Raw genomic sequence first — 18,928 nt, 5'->3', positions numbered from 1 at the left:
TTTAATCAGGTCTGATAATTTATTTTCTTTAACTACAGTCACCACGGTAACATATGGTTTCTCCTATGCAAATATTCCTCCTTAACGTCGGTCGAATGACTGGGGTAGGCGGAGCCTAGGAGGGATCATGTGACCAGCTTTGCTGGGCTCTTTGCCATTTCCTGTTGGGGAAGAGAATATCCCACAAGTAAGGATGACGCCGTGGACCGGACACACCGTTGGAGAAAGTAATTTATCAGGTAAACATAAATTCTGTTTTCAATTATTTATTTTTACCAGTGAAACCAATATAACATCTCAACATTCACAAATATACATTTCTGACATTCAAAAACAAAACAAAAACAAATCAGTGACCAATATAGCCACCTTTCTTTGCAAGGACACTCAAAAGCCTGCCATCCATGGATTCTGTCAGTGTTTTGATCTGTTCACCATCAACATTGCGTGCAGCAGCAACCACAGCCTCCCAGACACTGTTCAGAGAGGTGTACTGTTTTCCCTCCTTGTAAATCTCATATTTGATGATGGACCACAGGTTCTCAATGGGGTTCAGATCAGGTGAACAAGGAGGCCATGTCATTAGATTTTCTTCTTTTATACCCTTTCTTGCCAGCCACGCTGTGGAGTACTTGGACGCGTTTGATGGAGCATTGTCCTGCATGAAAATCATGTTTTTCTTGAAGGATGCAGACTTCTTCCTGTACCACTGCTTGAAGAAGGTGTCTTCCAGAAACTGGCAGTAGGACTGGGAGTTGAGCTTGACTCCATCCTCAACCTGAAAAGGCCCCACAAGCTCATCTTTGATTATACCAGCCCAAACCAGTACTCCACCTCCACCTTGCTGGCGTCTGAGTCGGACTGGAGCTCTCTGCCCTTTACCAATCCAGCCACGGGCCCATCCATCTGGCCCATCAAGACTCACTCTCATTTCATCAGTCCATAAAACCTTAGAAAAATCAGTCTTGAGATATTTCTTGGCCCAGTCTTGACGTTTCAGCTTGTGTGTCTTGTTCAGTGGTGGTCGTCTTTCAGCCTTTCTTACCTTGGCCATGTCTCTGAGTATTGCACACCTTGTGCTTTTGGGCACTCCAGTGATGTTGCAGCTCTGAAATATGGCCAAACTGGTGGCAAGTGGCATCTTGGCAGCTGCACGCTTGACTTTTCTCAGTTCATGGGCAGTTATTTTGCGCCTTGGTTTTTCCACACGCTTCTTGCGACCCTGTTGACTATTTTGAATGAAACGCTTGATTGTTCGATGATCACGCTTCAGAAGCTTTGCAATTTTAAGAGTGCTGCATCCCTCTGCAAGATATCTCACTATTTTTGACTTTTCTGAGCCTGTCAAGTCCTTCTTTTGACCCATTTTGCCAAAGGAAAGGAAGTTGCCTAATAATTATGCACACCTGATATAGGGTGTTGATGTCATTAGACCACACCCCTTCTCATTACAGAGATGCACATCACCTAATATGCTTAATTGGTAGTAGGCTTTCAAGCCTATACAGCTTGGAGTAAGACAACATGCATAAAGAGGATGATGTGGTCAAAATACTCATTTGCCTAATAATTCTGCACTCCCTGTATGTATATATATATATATATATATATATATATATATATATATATACTTTGGAGCCCTTTCCAGTCAAATACCTGAAAACATGAATTATCATTTTTAATCAATTTTAATATTTAATTATGTGTTTTACTGTGTATTTACTGGAAATAATTTACATTCCAATGTTCTTTTTATAGGGGGAACTGTGTATCTTTAACCCCTTAACGACCGGCACCGTACACTGTACCGTCCTGTGCCTCTCTCTGCTGCAATTTCGCTAAAAGTAGCGAGATTGCACTATTTCTGCATGCCCCACGAGAATGAAGCAAATTAGATAATGGAAATAAATTGGAAAGTTGTTTAAAATGGTATGATCTATCTGAATCATGAAAGAAACATTTTGGGTTTCATGACCCTTTAACAGCAAAAATAATTGACTCATTAAACTACAACCTTCCATAACAAAAGAGTGCATGAGATGTGTTATCTCTAAGGGGAAGAATCTGCCAACACTAGGGTCACAGCTATGAACCACTACAAAGGCAAGAAGGATTCAACACTAACTGAGTGCAGAAGGATAAATTAGTGTATATGAGTGGAGACATTAGGGAAGCTTTTGGCAGTAAACAGAAAATCTTTAAAGCAATGGCTTGAAATAAAAGCTTGCTGGATGCCCCCATTAGGAAGCTTTTAGCTTGTGTGGATTTCTCCTTTCGATACTTTCGATTGCATGCAGTCAAAAATTGGCTCACATAGGAAATGCTTTGGCAAAGAATTACAGATGGATTAGAATAATCCATTGACAATTCAAGTTATCTGCTTTTAGCAGAATATCCAAGCTTTGGAAAAATATGCCAGCAAAGTGATCAGTCGTTGCCTGCTAGAGTATTGTACTAAAATAAATGTGTCTTTAAACTGGGCCTTTTTTTTTGTAAGGTCACTGTTTAAATGTGAACCTGGGTAATAGCCACCAGTGACATATATCAACAAGGTAGACGTAGTTTAGTTGTTAGTCTTTCTTTCCTATATCACTTAGCAAGTGACAAAAAGGACTGCAAAAAAATCTGTTTAATGTAAATGCTGTGGTTAAATAAAGTTATATTCATTTACATTTGCCTCTCAACAAAAGTTTTGCAAATTACTGTATCTTTATAATCTGTAGATTAGATCTATGTGTCAGTCATCTGAATAAAGTTAACATATATAAATAATTGCCTTTTAATGTTTAATCAGTGTTGTATGTGCTTTAAATTCACAGTAGACAACAAGGTTAAAAAAGACAATACGTTTCAGAATAGCAAACAATGGGAAAGATTATAAGTGGAGCGATATATTAACGTGCGCCTGTAAAGAGGCAAATTTGCCTTTTACGGACGCACATTAAATAACCAGCCATTACAAGTATCTGGTTAAAGCTCTCGTGAGATCGCGGTTTCACTGTGCACTAAGCGCATTTAACCAGAGGTCAGACCTTTGTTTAAATATTAAAAGTTCCAATAATTGACCGCAAAATAAAAAGGAGAGTTCCGTAACATTAAAAAAAGATGAGCTTCTTTTTTATTTATTTATAAAAAGCAGTTATAAGGGTTTAAAGTGAGGGGATGTGGGTTGTTAAAAGAAAAACAGCACTGAAAGTACCTTTACGTAGAGGTGAATGGGGGACTATGTTTTTACTCCAAATATATATGTATATGAATATATACATATATATTTATGTGTTAATATGTGTATATACACATATAAACAAATATACTGTATATGTATATATTCATTTACATATATATTTTTGTTTTGCTGCCCAACACTGCGTAATTTGCCCCCTGTACTGCGCTAGGTGTTTTTTCCCGTGTCTGGTATTACTGAGTGCACTGATATTACTTAGTGGAACGCAAATGTTTTGCGATTGTGAAATTGCAATGTTGCGCTCCACTCGTAATCTAGTCCAATGTATGTAAAGCATTGCACTAAATAATTGTTGGCTAGATTACGAGTTTTGCGGTATGAGTAAAAAAGCAGCGTTAAGGCTCATAATGCTTCTTTTTCACTACCGCTGCTATTACAAGTCTTGTAGGTACAGCTGTACCGCACGCTTTTTTGGCTGTACCGCAAATTAACTTACGCAATTTTCGTAAAGTCTTTTTTCAATGGGACTTCCATAGCGCCGATATTACAAGCTTTTTCTGGGAGGCCAAAAAGTGAGCAGTACAGCCTATCCCGCAAGATTCGTAACGCATTCTAAAGTCAGTAGTTATGAGTTTTACGCTACAAAGCTGCAGCATAAAACTCATAACTAAAGTGCTAAAAAGTACACTAACACCCATAAACTACCTATTAACCCCTAAACCGAGGCCCTCCCACACCGCAAACACTAAAATAAAATTATTAACCCCTAATCTGCCGCACTTCCGCATCGTAAACACTAGTTAAATATTATTAACCCCTATTCTGCTGCCCCTAACATCGCCACCACCTACCTAAATTTATTAACCCCTAATCTGCCGCCCCCAATGTCGCTGCCAATATACTAAATTTATTAACCCCTAAACCACCGCACACTCCCGCATCACAAACACTAGTTAAATATTATTAACCCCTAATCTGCTGCCCCTAACATTGCCGCCACCTACCTACATTTATTAACCCCTAATATGCCACCCCCAACGTCGCCGCCACTATACTAAAGTTATTAACCCCTAAACCTAAGTCTAACCCTAACACCCACTAACTTAAATATAATTCAAATAAATCTAAAATAAACCTACTATTAATAACAAACGGCTAGATTACGAGTTTTTGTCGGTAAGGCTGTGCGGGGCTAACAAGCCTTTTTCTCTTACCGCTCACTTAAGCCAACGCTGGTATTATAGGTTTTCTGCAAGCCGGCGTTAGCCTCAGAAAAGTGAGCGTTGAGCAAAATTTAGCTCCACATCTCACTGTAATACCAGCGCTGCTTACGGTAGTGGTAAGCTGGCTAAACGTGCTTGTGCACGAATTCCCCATAGGAAACAATGGGGCTGAGCTGGCTGAAAAAAAACTGAAAAAAGCAGAGTTCAGCTCCTAACGCAGCCCCATTGTTTCCTATGGGGAAATTAATTTTATGTCTGCACCTAACACCCTAACATGAACCCCGAGTCTAAACACCCCTAATCTTACACTTATTAACCCCTAATCTGCCGCCCCCGACATCGTCGCCACCTACATTATATTATTAACCCCTAATCTGCCGCTCCGGACACCGCCGCCACCTACATTATCCCTATGAACCCCTAATCTGCTGCCCCCAACATTGCCGAACCCTACAATATATTTATTAACCCCTAATCTGCCCCCCCAACATCGCCGCAACTATATTAAATGTATTAACCCCTAATCTTCCGCCGCCAATGTCGCTGCCACTATAATAAATTTATTAACCCCTAAACCTAAGTTAAACTTAAATACACTGTCAGAAAAAAGGGTACGTTTGGGGTCCGTTTGTGAACACTTAGGGTACAACTGCTGTGGTTGTACCCTCAATGGATCATAATTACACCTTAAGGAACTAATATGTACCATTTAGTGGTAAATAAGGTACAAATATGTTTCCAACTGTCAAAGGGTCCATGTCTGTACCATCTAATCCCCCCAAAAAGGTACAATCACTTGTGTGACTAAAATGTTGAGGGGGATGGGTGCTTCAAGGCTGATAAACCCTGCAAGTCCATATCATTTGTACAGCTCAATTATTCATATTCACATAACTGTCACCCAAAATGAATGCAACATATATGTTGTACAGCAAAATAATTATGTTCAATTGTTGTTGGTAATATGCAAGAAGTGGGCAAAGCAAAAAAAATACTTAAAGGGACAGTCTACACCAGAACTGTTATTGTTTAAAAAGATGGATAATCCCTTTATTACCCATTCCCCAGTTTTGCATAATCAACACAGTTCTATTAATATACTTTATATCTCTGTGATTACCTTGTATCTAATCCTCTGCAGACTGCCCCCTTATCTCAGTGCTTTTGACAGAAATGCAGTTTAGCCAATCAGTGCAGACTCCTAAATAACTACATGGGAGTGAGCATATTGTTATCTATATGACACACATGAACTAGTACTGTCTAACTGTGAAAAACTTTCAAAATGCTCTGAGCTAAGAGGCGGTTTTCAATGGTTTAGAAATCAGTTTGAGCCAAGCTAGGTTTAGATTTTCAAAAATACCACCAAGGGAACAAAGCATATTTAGTGATAAAAGTCAATTAGAAAGTTGTTTAAATTTTCATGCCCTATCTGAATCATGAAAGTTTAATTTTGACTAGACTGTCCCTTTAATAACCCATATATTCAATGATACTGTGTTGCTGGTTCTAAGTAGCAAACAAGCACTTAACATTTTAATGTTTATATTTAGAGCATCAATATGTTAACTCTTAAACATAAAGCAAATGAATTAACTAAAAGTACAAAGAAAAAAAAATGTTTTAAACTCTAGAAAATAAACAAGAGCTGTTTAAGACCCAGTTTTAAAAAAAATAAAATAAAATTGTAACCGTTCCCCAGTCACATACTTGGACATTGTGTAACATGCCATAGCGCCATCTGTTGGTTGAAAGTTCCTTGACATGTGTAACACAGCTCCATCTATTGGTAGCAGGTTCATCACCAAAGTGTGTACTAGGAAAATAGACTCATTTGCATATATTTTGCATAGAGTGACAATTCAATGTATGGCTGTGATTTTTATCATTTATCCCTCCCCCGAATCCCCCTTCTTTTTGTTAGAGTTATATTTTATTATTACGTTGTTTTATATATGTTTTCTATATATTTATGTTTTATGTGGCATGTCACCCTAAATTAAATGGGGTGTTTTTAGAGTCTAGTACAGAGTGATATAAAACATACTGAGTAGTTCTTTTTGGAACTGGTTGTTTTGCCTGGCTGGTTCAGGTGGTTCTGTAGCAGTCTTTGGAATTGCTACAGTTAAGTATACAAACTTTTTATTAAAGCTGCAATGTAGCGATTGTAATACTTTCTGAAAAAGTATGCATATTTGAATTAGTGATGTGAAGTTCGGTTCATCCTGATGAATCGATTCATTTCGGACGGTTCGATTAACTGAACCGGTTCATGAACCGATTCATCAGTTCACCTACTCTAATTAACCGGAATCTATTAGCACCAGCTCAAAGGGGGCACCCTGCAGGGTCACAGTAATGCGGTGGTATTCAGGGGTTCAAAGGGTTAACCTTGTAGTTATTTGGGAATCTGCCAGAAGGAATCGATGGTTTATTAAGAGAACACCGTATCGTTATAGTTAATGTAATTGGGACACTTTAATTCTGGGTTGTTGCTTTTCTATGACATGGGCAGTTTAGAATGAGCGGGTTAATATGGCTGGGAGCATAACAATGATGGATGTATTATGTTGTAAATAGACGCGCGTTCTAATTGGAGGTGAAGTAGAAGTATAGCAGGGCTATTCCGTCTCCCCTATTCTAGCTGCATTGGTCCTGTGCGCTCCCAGCCATATTAACCCGCTCATTCTAAACTGCCCATGTCATAGAAAAGCAACAACCCAGAATTAAAGTGTCCCAATTACATTAACTTAAAATAAGTACAAATTTACCTGTAAAATAAATCCTAACCTAAATTACAATTACACCTAACACTACACTATCATTAAATTAATTAAATAAATTACCTACAATTAACTACAATTAAATAAAATAAACTAAAGTACAAAAAAAACCCCACTAAATTACAGAAAATAAAAAAAGAATTACAATTTTTTAAACTAATTACACCTACTCTAATCCCCCTAATTAAATAAAAAAGCCCCCCAAAATAATAAAATTCCCTACCCTACACTAAATTACAAATAGCCCTTTAAAGGGCCTTTTGCGGGGCATTGCCTAAAAAGTAATCAGCTCTTTTACCTGTAAAAAAAATTCAATACCCCCAACATTAAAACCCACCACCCACACACCCAACCCTACTCTAAAACCCACACCAATCCCACCTTAAAAAAACCTAACACTACCCCCTTGAAGATCACCCTACCTTGAGCCGTCTTCACCCAGCCGGGCACAAGTGGACGTCCAGAGGGGCAGAAGTCTTCATCCGATCCGGCCAGAAGAGGACATCCAGACCGGCAGAAGGCTTCATCCAGGCAGCATCTTTTATCTTCTTCCATCCGGAGCGGCACGGGTCCATCTTGAAGACATCCGACGCGGAGCATCCTCTTCCATCCGATGGCGACTGAAGAATGAAGGTTCCTTTAAGTGACGTCATCCAAGATGGGTCCCTTCAATTGCAATTGGCTGATAGAATCCTATCAGCGAATCGGAATTAAGGTAGGAAAAATCCTATTGGCTGATGCAATCAGCCAATAGGATTGATCTCGCATTCTATTGGCTGTTCCAATCAGCCAATAGGATTTCTCCTACCTTAACTCCGATTGGCTGATAGGATTCTATAATATATATTATAATAATATATATTATAATAATATATTTTGCGTATATACTCATAGCAGGTATCACCAATGAATTACTGCATTGACAAAGATCAGCATAAAATGTTTAAATGTGTTAAAATAATTTTAATCTATAATTTTGTTAGCACAGTATGCATTGTTATGCAGTCCAGGGATATACCACTTGAACATCAAGGGATGGGTGGCGTTTGGCTATTGATAAACAACTGCAGCAAGCAAACTGTTATTTTTTTTTTTAAATGTAAAACGTCTTAGGTATTTACTATTCCTTTAAATTCAGCAAGATGTTGTGTGTGTGTGTGTGTGCACATGCATGTGTTAACTGCACAAATCATCAAATTACTAGTATTTTCACTATGATTGGAGACACATTTAAAAAGTGTTGTATTTCTCTCTTTTAAAAGCAATGTTTATTATCTTAAAATATAATAGCCTCTTGCACCCCTTCCTATATCATGCAGCAGGAACTGTAATAAAGTTATTTAAAAAGGATGTTGTTTCTGGCTACTTTGAAATTGCTGCCAAGCTCCTCCCCCCACTGATGACATCATGATGCAACTTGCATCTGGGCACTCTGCTGAATAGCATTGACAGTCTGCTGAATCCAACTAGGGAGGCTTTTTTGATTGGATGCCTTATGCAGCTCGAATCGTGACATCATCAGTGGGCGTAGTTTGGTGGCCATTTCAAAGTGGCCAGAAATGATATTCTTTGTAAAATAACTTTTTTACTGTTCCTGCTGCATGATTTAGAAAGGGCTGCAGGAGGCTATTTGCAGCTTAATTTAAGGTAAGAATTAAAGATAACTTAGGTGTAGACTGTCCCTTTAAGTGACTGAACCTGTGTACAGCACCAATATACGGGAGTCCCATATACAGCAATATACTCCAATCTAGTTACAATATATATTTATTATTAATGATATATATTTGTGGTAACGTCCATACCCAATTGCCTTCTGGGCTTTTATATTGTCTTTGGAGATTATAACAAATGTGTTTATTTGCTGATGACTTTGCCAAGTATGTAAAATCTTCAATGTGATTTTTTTTTTTTAATGAAAGTCTTTGTATTTGCTATAATTAAATATATTTATCCCTACAGCACAGTTGTCAGTCTGATGGCAACTCGATTTATTTTCATGGTACTGAAGGGAGTGAGTACAATTTTGCCACCACAAGGGATGTGGATGTTTCCACTGAAGATATCCAGGAGCAATGGTCTGAAGAGTTTGAAAGCCAGCCTGTCGGGTAAGATTATTATCTTTTATTTATAGAGTGCCAAAATCTTCCACTGAGACATACTAGTATAAAATAAACACATCATCAAAACAAACACTAAAAACAAAGCCAAAATTAAAGGGACATTTGAGTATTTTTTATATATATATTAATGGAGTATAACAGCAATGAAGAATTATGTTGCAAAATGTCTGCATGCAAAATAAACATTTAAAATAATGTAAATGGACTTTACAGGGATTAAACACGTAGCTTAAAAATGGCTTGTTAAATGGCATTTTTAGGGCATTTCATTTTATCACTATAATGGCCTTTTTAACACTCATATTATTAGCATCATTTTCAAATTTTGGTTAATCAAGAGCAGTTCAGAGGTACACCCTTTGAAATGTTTGCTAGCATCAAAGGTCCCTTGTCTCTTTTGCTATCCCCCATTAGGGAGAGGTGTAAATGGGCTTGGGCACAGATGTACCAATCATTATGTAGAATTTATCGTTCAGGAAAACTGCAACATACTTAAATACATAGGGCTCCATTTACAGCGAATCATGTCCGCTCGCCCTTTGTTAAATCTACCCCATAGTATGTATGCACTATAACGCCTGTATGAGGGAGGGGAATAAGCAACATTTTCATAGGTATTTACACCTATGTAATGTACACCCAGATTGCTCTATTTTATCTCAAATTAAATTGATTTGTGAAAAAAGCAATCACACTGTGTTTAATTTTTTTTCTGATTCAGATAGAGCGTGCAATTTTAAACAACTTTCTAATTTACTCCAATTATAATTTTTTCTTCGTTCTCTTGCTTTCTTTATTTGAAAAAGAAGGCATTTAAGCTATTTTTTGGTTCAGAACCATGGAAAGCATTTGTTTATTGGTGGGTGAATTTACCCACCAATCAGCAAGAACAACACAGTGTGTTCACCAAAAATGGGCCAGCATCTAAACTTACATTCTTGTATTTCAAATAAAGATACCAATAGAATGAAAAGAATTTGATAATAGAAGTAAATTAGAAAGTTGATTAAAATTGCATGCTCTATCTGAATCACGATACAAAAAAATGGGGTTCAGTGTCCCTTTAAATACAATGCATATCTACCACAAAGAAGATAAGGGCCATTATATTTTATGTCTTTATGTGTATAGCATATATTTATTTATATATATGTATATGTGTGTGTGTAATTATTCACTGCAAGATCTGAATACAAAATAAATGCGTTGTAATCATTTAAAATTTCATTTTGTAGCCAGTTAAAGTGATGGTAAACTCTCCCCTTTTTAAAATCAGATCTGGAATGTTAGCGCTATTTTAGATGGGGTTTTACTCATCATGTGTAATGAAGATGCGCTATAACTTAGTTATTAATATAGATATGAAATTCAAATACCCCACGTTACACCACCCACTTCAAAAGTCAATTTTCCTGTCAGCTAAATGATTGAATTACTCTCCAATCAATGCTCTAGCTACAACAAAAGTGCCATATGGGGAGAGCGCTGATTGGACAACAATTCAATCTCTTAGCTCACAGAAAAGTTTACTTTTGAAGTGGGCGGAGGAGCATGCAGTATTTGAATTTCATATCTATAATAATAACTAAGTTATACTGCATCTTCATTACAGCTAATGAATTAAACTTCATCTAAAATAGAGCTTACATTCCAGATCTGATTTTGTAAAGGGGAGAGTTTACCATCACTTTAAGGAAAGATATTAAGTAGCTCCTGCACTGCTCAAGTGTTGAATGTTACAGTGTCTGTATTCTTAAACATGCAGAATGTACCCAGTCTCTCTGGCTTTAGAGGGAAAGCTACAATTTTAGACGTAAATTACAGCAAAGCTAGGCAAAAAGATGAAGATATGCTATATATAAATATATATATATATATATATATATATATTATTTTTTACTCTACATAAGTAACGTTTTGAGTTTGACGTCCATTTAAACCATTTTTATCTGTTCTGCAGAGCTATTGTACCACTTCACACGGTAGCTTTACTCATTTAAAATCATCCATTGCTGTGTTTTTTAGGAACCACTTTTTTCCTGCATGATAATTTCTTTATTAAACTATGGAAGTTCCTGATGTTTAATATAGACATTGATTACAGAGATAACCAAACATTTGTATTTACCATTATATTACATGTATATCCTTTTGTCAGTGGCCTGTCTTCATTGCCTGGATTTCAGTTCTATATTGCTTCTTGAGTCAACAGACAGACATCATACTTTAATCAGAATTAATGGAGCATAAGGAACTCAGTGAACCATAGTCAATGTGACAATCAGAATTGACTACCAAGGAAATCAACAATTTCTTTATTCTGTTGAGTATCTGAACAGTCCACCCTCTCCCCAGAGGACCATTCTTCTGTCCTATCATGGGGATTTAAATTCGGTTTAGACTTGTGAATTAGCTGTTAAAGGATGGTAATGTGCACACGGCATTCATGCCTGAATCAACCAAGACTATAATAGCTACAGTATACATCTGAAAGCCAGGTCTTTAAATAGGCCAGACCAATTTATGCCTCTAGAGGTCATACATCAGGGGGTATAGCAGAAGAACCACAACCATCAATCTGAAGCCATGATTCTTTTTTTTATATATTGTTGTTCTTGTCATATCCAATCACCATCACGGTCAGATTTGCATTTTTATGCCCATAGGCAACGCTTACTCAGACTGCCCTGTAACTGGTGGCTTTGATCTCACCACTGCCATCTTATTTTACTAATGAAGGAGAGGTTATAAGCTCATTAATTCAACCTCTGATTCGTTAACCTGCAGCTGTTCTTGCAGAAAGTCACATATAAGTCAATTGAGAGTGAATTGCACAGTGATCTTACTTAACTATAGCCTGTCAGATACTACTGTTAGTGAGAGTACCCCTAGGCAGCTAGCCATTTTGCATAACAAGAAAACTTATTTTTATTTCTTCTTTTTTTCATGGCATACTAATAAAAATGTGTATAAAATCAGCACATTTTTTTTATTAACGCAGCAATTAAACTCCTATTCAAATATATCATCCTCTGTCTTCATGCTGCAGTGAATAATGATGTGTTGTACAATGCTGAATATATTATCTGAACTAGACACAGAATTATTCTATTAGACTTTAAAAAGCAGAGTGTTAATTACAATTTATGGTCAGACTTGTGACTTCCTTATATCGTATCTGGTAACTGTATTACAGAGTCCAAAAAACAGTAGAATGCAAATCTGTGCGTGGAAACCAGGTTTGCATTTGATTAGACCTGCAACATGCATTTTTTGTAGTTTTTATTTATGTTTATTTTTGTATTTAAAGGGACATGAAAGTCAAAAATCATCTTTCATGGCTCTTAAAAAAAAGAAAACTTTATTTTATATAGTGTCCAATCTTATTTAGTGGATACATAACCAGACAAAGAGAGTAACTCAGATGTACAAAACGTTTATCTCTTGTATTATTACTGTGGGCACAGACAGATACTAACTTTAATCTTTTTCCAGCCCATAGATCTGAAATTTGACAGTTTTTCACTTTTTATTTTTTTGGCTACAGATGGGACATTGCTGGAGCTGTCATTGGTACGGAGTGTGGGACCATAGAATCTGGTTCATCTATTGTATTTCTAAAAGATGGCGAGAGGAAGTTATGTACTCCATATATGGATACTACAGGATATGGCAACCTGAGGTTTTTTTTCATGATGGGTAAGTGAATAGAAATTCAGATTCTTTAATCCGTTACACTATTGTTTTAGATTCTACACTTGTTTATACACTTGTTTCAAAGGCCAAAGACAATTGTTTATTGCTTTAGCCCCTTCAGGTACTTTTTTTTTCTTAATTTAAATATTTCTATTACGTTTTCAACATTTACAGATATAAATCATGAACATATCAATAAGAAAATACAATAATAATAAAATGAACAAGAATTGGGGAAAGTGGGGAAGAGGAAAGGAGGGGGAGAAGGGAAATAGAGAGGAAAGGGAAGGAGAGCATCGATGACATTACAACTGTCTTGCTATACAACGCTGGATACAGTATTGGGGCAGAGGCTGTCCACACATAGGGGCACGTTTAGGAGTGATACAATATTATGCGTTATGATTGATTAACTCGTAGTATGGTGCTTTATATATCTGTACCCAGTAAAAAAAATCACTTATTATAAACAATGGTCCTTCAGGTACATTGTTAACATTCTGATATGGTCTTGCAACCATCTTTCTACATGCCAGTCCAAGGTAAGCATCTCCACCCACGTACACAACCTCACCCAAGCACAGTCCATCTTCTAACTTTCAAGGAAACCCCTACACCCCCTCCAGTACAAACATCTAATACCCACAGACCTCCCATATAATAGCTTTCCAATTGCAATAACCCTTAACATGCAAGGAACCCCACCGACCATACAAAATACTAGCACATAAAGGACCCACAGCATCTAATGTGCCCCATATCAGCTAGACCCACCAAACAACTAACACGTAAAAGAGATAATTTTACAACAAAGGATTTTTCGCAAACACATATATAATGCAATATATATATATGTTTGTACTTGAAATGTGCTTCTTTGCATTTCATATATGACTTTTATATCCCTTTAAAATTCCATAACTATGCTCATATAATCTCAATCTCTCTCCATGTCATAAATATTATATGTACTTTTACATTTAATAAAAGCCCACCATCTAGATACATAAATGGAGTGCAGTGTTCCAGAGAAGTGAAGGGCAGAATTTCGCTCTTTAGTCCTTCAGATATGAACATTTTAACATATCAGAGATAATATTCTTAGTATTTAATGAGGCATGATGTGTTAAAGTGAAGACTTTGTATTCATTAGCTTAATGTCTCTGTTCTGGATGTCACTGGAACACTTTATATATGACAGTAGCTGAGGCTACTCTGATGTAAAATCTTTATCATTTTGTGCATGACATATTAAATGTCTTCCAATTAAAATTTGCTACCACTTAATGTTTGGCAACAAACTAATATGGTAGACAAATGAGCTTGGTTTTTTATTAGCAAACTAATTAATTATAGATGTATTTTACATATACCATTGTAATAATTTTAATAATTACTAAATCTGTAATAAATCAATAGTTTAAACCCGTCTTTTTCATATTAATTTCTTAAACTGTTGTTATACTTATTTAACCACTCTATATAAGTGTTAGAGATATGATTAGCTTAAAACATTAAACAAATACATTTATCTTACCACAATTTGATGATACGGCTTGTATTTAAATAAAAAAATACAAAAAAAATTATGTTCATGTCTTAATATAAATGAGAAATCAGGGAAAATGCATCTGATTGGTGGCTATGTGCGACTGCTTTTTATAAATTGATCACCACTAGGATCAGTCTGTAATGCAAGGATTTAGAGCATATCATTTTTGCATAAAAATACAATTTTATTGGAAATTTTACTTCTCGACAAAATGTTTTATTTTATTTAAATGAAGCACTCCTTGGTATAATGGTGCAGGACACACAGACTTCAAGTTGTGAATTTGCTGAAACTCTCTACTTTTTCTTGGTTGAGTACAAACAAGCACCTAGATTACGAGTTTTGCGGTAACAGGGGTGCAGTGCTAATGAGCAGTTTTCCCTCACCGCTCACCTACAGACAACGCTGGTATTACGGGTTTTTATAAACCCGACGTTAGCCGCAGAAAAGTGAGCGGAGAGCAAAATTTTGCTCCACATCTCACCTCAATACCAGCGCTGCTTACGGTAGCGGTGAGCTGGCTGTACATGCTCATGCACGATTTCCCCATAGGAATCAATAGGGCAGAGCGTTCAGCTCTTAACAAAGCCCCATTGATTCCTATGGGGAAACACATTTTATGTTTACACCTAACACCCTAACATGAAAACCGAGTCTAAACACCCCTAATCTTACACTTATTAACCCCTAATCCGCCGCCCCCAACATCGCCGACACCTGCATTATATTATTAACCCTTAATCTGCCGCTCCGGACACTGCCGCAACCTACATTATACTTATTAACCCCTAATCTGCTGCCCCCAACATCGCCGACACCTACATTATATTTATTAACCCCTAATCTGCTGCCCCCAATGTGGCCGCCACCTACCTACACTTATTAACCCCTAATCTGCCACCCACAACGTTGCCACCACTATAATAAAGTTCTTAACCCCTAAACCTAAGTCTAACCCTAACACCCCCCTAACTTAAATATAATTTAAATAAATCTAAATAAAATAACTACAATTAACTAAATTATTCCTATTTAAAACTAAATACTTACCTATAAAATAAACCCTAAGCTAGCTACAATATAACTAATAGTTACATTATAGCTAGCTTAGGGTTTATTTTTATTTTACAGGCAAGTTTGTATTTATTTTAACTAGGTAGAATAGTTATTAAATAGTTATTAACTATTTAATAGCTACCTAGTTAAAATAAATACAAATTTACCTGTAAAATAAATCCTAACCTAAGTTACAATTACATCTAACACTATACTATAATTAAATTAATTACCTAAACTAGATACAATTAAATACAATTTAAAAAAATTATCTAAAGTACGGAAAACCCCCCACTAAATTACAGAAAATAATAAAATAATTACAAGTTTTTTAAACCAATTACACCTAATCTAATCCCCCTAATAAAATTAAAAAGCCCCCCAAAATAATAAAAAGCCCTACCCTATACTAAATTACAAATAGCCCTTAAAAGGGCCTTTTGCGGGGCATTGCCCCAAAATAATCTGCTCTTTTACCTGTAAAAAAAAGAACAATACCCCCCCAACATTAAAAACCACCACCCACACAACCAACCCTACTCTAAAACCCACCCAATATCCCCTTAATAAAACCTAAAACTAACCCCTTGAAGATCACCCTACTTTGAGAAGTCTTCACCCAACCGGGCCGAAGTCCTCAACGAAGCCGGCAGAAGTGGTCCTCCAGATGGGCAGAAGTCTTCATCCAAGCCGGGAAGAAGAGGTCCTCCAGACGGGCAGAAGTCTTCATCCAGGCAGCATCTTCTATCTTCATCCATCCAATGTTTAAGATCACAGAAGTATCAAGACAATATATATTTTTTAGGGATGAAACTAGCTTACTACTTCCATATAGCACATAACCAACAAAGCCTCTGAGTTTGGCAGCCCAGAAATGGTATGATGGCATGGCATTGCCTACTGAGCTTCAGGTCATACTCACAGCTCAGTTAATCAAGGCAGACTATTTTACATCAGATCATATCTGTGGGTATTGGAGAGTTCTATTGGGTTTCCTTACTTTATATTTTATATAGAGATAAAGGATTTCTTCTAAGTATGGAAGTCATCTGTCTGCTAGATACGCTGGTAAATTGCCAGTTCTTATCATCTGTTGTTTATATCAACAGTTGCCTGGTTACCTCTTGTATACTCTTCAAAATAAAGCTTTAAAAAAAAAACAACTATTGATTTATTTACTTTTTGTATGAACAGTCTGTGAGTTCAGTTTGTGTAGGAAAAGTCTGTCAGAGCATCAGTTTAGAATTTATTAAATGTAATGATCATTTTGCTGCTTGGACAGTTTAACAGCATTGCTTTATAACAGCCTTGGGACCTTATGCTAGCTATTTGAGGAGGCTATTAGCTCAAATGTATATTTAAACAGGCTTACAGCTAAGGTAGTGGATGCTTGGACAGGCTTAAAAAAAAGACAATATTAACTAAGCATCGTCTAGACTAGAGTCTCTGTTCAGCTTCAGTAGATATATTAGAAACAATTTGACAACTTGATAGCAATATGTTGCACCTGGCAGTCAAAGGGTTAAAAGTTAAAGAATATCACTCAATTAAGACGGTACATAGGAATTATTTAGTTAATATTGCTTTTTCTTATTCTGTATTGTACTGATCAAGGAACATTGCTCAAACAGATATCACAAACCACCATCTGTATTTGCATTGCATTCAATTATAAAGTGTCTGCAAACTGAGATAAATGTGGGTATTGGGATACAGAATGAATATACAATAGACTTCCAAAAAAAAAGATTGTTCATAATATTTTTAATATTCTGTTTGTTTCTATAGATAGTTTTTGATTATGAAAGAAGCATTTAGATAATAAAAAAAAAAATATTCTTAATTTTTTGTTTAATAAATTTGGAATTTAACAAAATATATGATGTTTATGATAATATTTGAATACTTAAAATATATTTTATTCAGTGTCTATTTTTTAAAACTCTTTGAACGAGTTCACATTGTTAGCGCTATTTTTTGTCAGCCAATCGTTAATCCAGAAAACAAATGACACAGTCTGGCAGTTCAGAAAAGCTGTTGGATGTTCAATTTTGTTTGCACTTGCCAAACTACAGTAGAGGAAGACTTGAAATTAAGCCAAAAAACCTATTATTTGCGCAAAGTAAACATTGAGTCAATGAATTGATTTTGGTTAGTTGTATGTGTCCATCAATGGACTAAATTTGGCAGCCTCTCCTAGGCATAAATACTTAAAATGCCCTTTACGACTAGTATTTTAAAATGTGAAATACATTAATTAAACAAATATTCCCAATAAAATCATATGAATAATGATGTTAAAAATATAGCAATGAAAATTGTAAATACTGAAAAAATGATGTTTTAACTTTTAACAATTCTTAATTTTAAATATATTTTTTAAATAGGATTGAAAAACATATTAATTAAAAATAGGAGTCTGATATAGATGAAAATTAAGTTGTTTATTGTATATATAAAAATATATGTGTGTCTTTTGTGGCTCAGTCCATGTTGTTAGACTTGCCAAGCAATATTTTCTGATATGCTAATTTTCCTCTAAAAATTACACTTTTCTGGATGCTCAGTGGTGGGGGGGAGGGGCTAACATTTTATAAAGTTTTTGAACCAGAAGCCAGTCTTATAGCATGCAAATTTATTAACATGTAACAAAGACTAAAATGTATATACAGGTGAAACTCGAAAAAATTGAATATCATGCAAAAGTTAATTTATTTCACTAATGCAAGTTAAAAGGTGGAACTAATATATGAGATAGACTCATTACATGCAAAGCAAGATAGTTCAAGCCGTGATTTGTCCTAATTGTGATGATTATGGCTTACAGCTCATGAAAACCCCAAATCCACAATCTCAGAAAATTAGAATATTACATGCAATCAATAAAACAAGGATTGTACATAGAACAATATTGGACCTCTGAAAAGTATAAGCATGCATACTGTATGTACTCAGTACTTGGTTTGGGCCCCTTTTGCAGCAATTACTGCCTCAATGCGGCGTGGCATGGAAGCTATCAGCCTGTGGCACTGCTGAGGTGTTATGGAAGACCAGGATGCTTCAATAGCGGCCTTCAGCTCTTCTGCATTGTTCAGTCTCATGTCTCTCATCTTTCTCTTGGCAATGCCCCATAGATTCTCTATGGGGTTCAGGTCAGGCGAGTTTGCTGGCCAATCAAGCACAGTAATCCAACGGTCATTGAACCAGGTTTTGGTGCTTTTGGCAGTGTGGGCAGGTGCCAAGTCCTGCTGGAAATGAAGTCAGCATCCCCATAGAGCTCGTCTGCCGAAGGAAGCATGAAGTGCTCCAAA

General features: G+C 36.2%; 1 protein-coding gene across 1 annotated transcript in view; it reads left to right on the top strand.

Moving 5' to 3' along the window:
• The window catches only part of RELN (reelin), a 957,839-nt gene that overhangs the window by 558,002 nt on the left and 380,909 nt on the right, over nt 1–18,928 (top strand). Inside the window, 2 exon segments of the mRNA XM_053716545.1 lie at nt 9,153–9,298; nt 12,861–13,012. Coding sequence (XP_053572520.1) covers nt 9,153–9,298; nt 12,861–13,012 — 298 coding nt within the window.

This window comes from Bombina bombina, chromosome 6 (genome assembly GCF_027579735.1).
Source record: "Bombina bombina isolate aBomBom1 chromosome 6, aBomBom1.pri, whole genome shotgun sequence".
Classification (NCBI taxonomy): domain Eukaryota; kingdom Metazoa; phylum Chordata; class Amphibia; order Anura; family Bombinatoridae; genus Bombina; species Bombina bombina.
The sequence above is the reverse complement of the archived record's forward strand: the minus strand, read 5'-3'. Positions and strand labels throughout refer to the sequence as shown.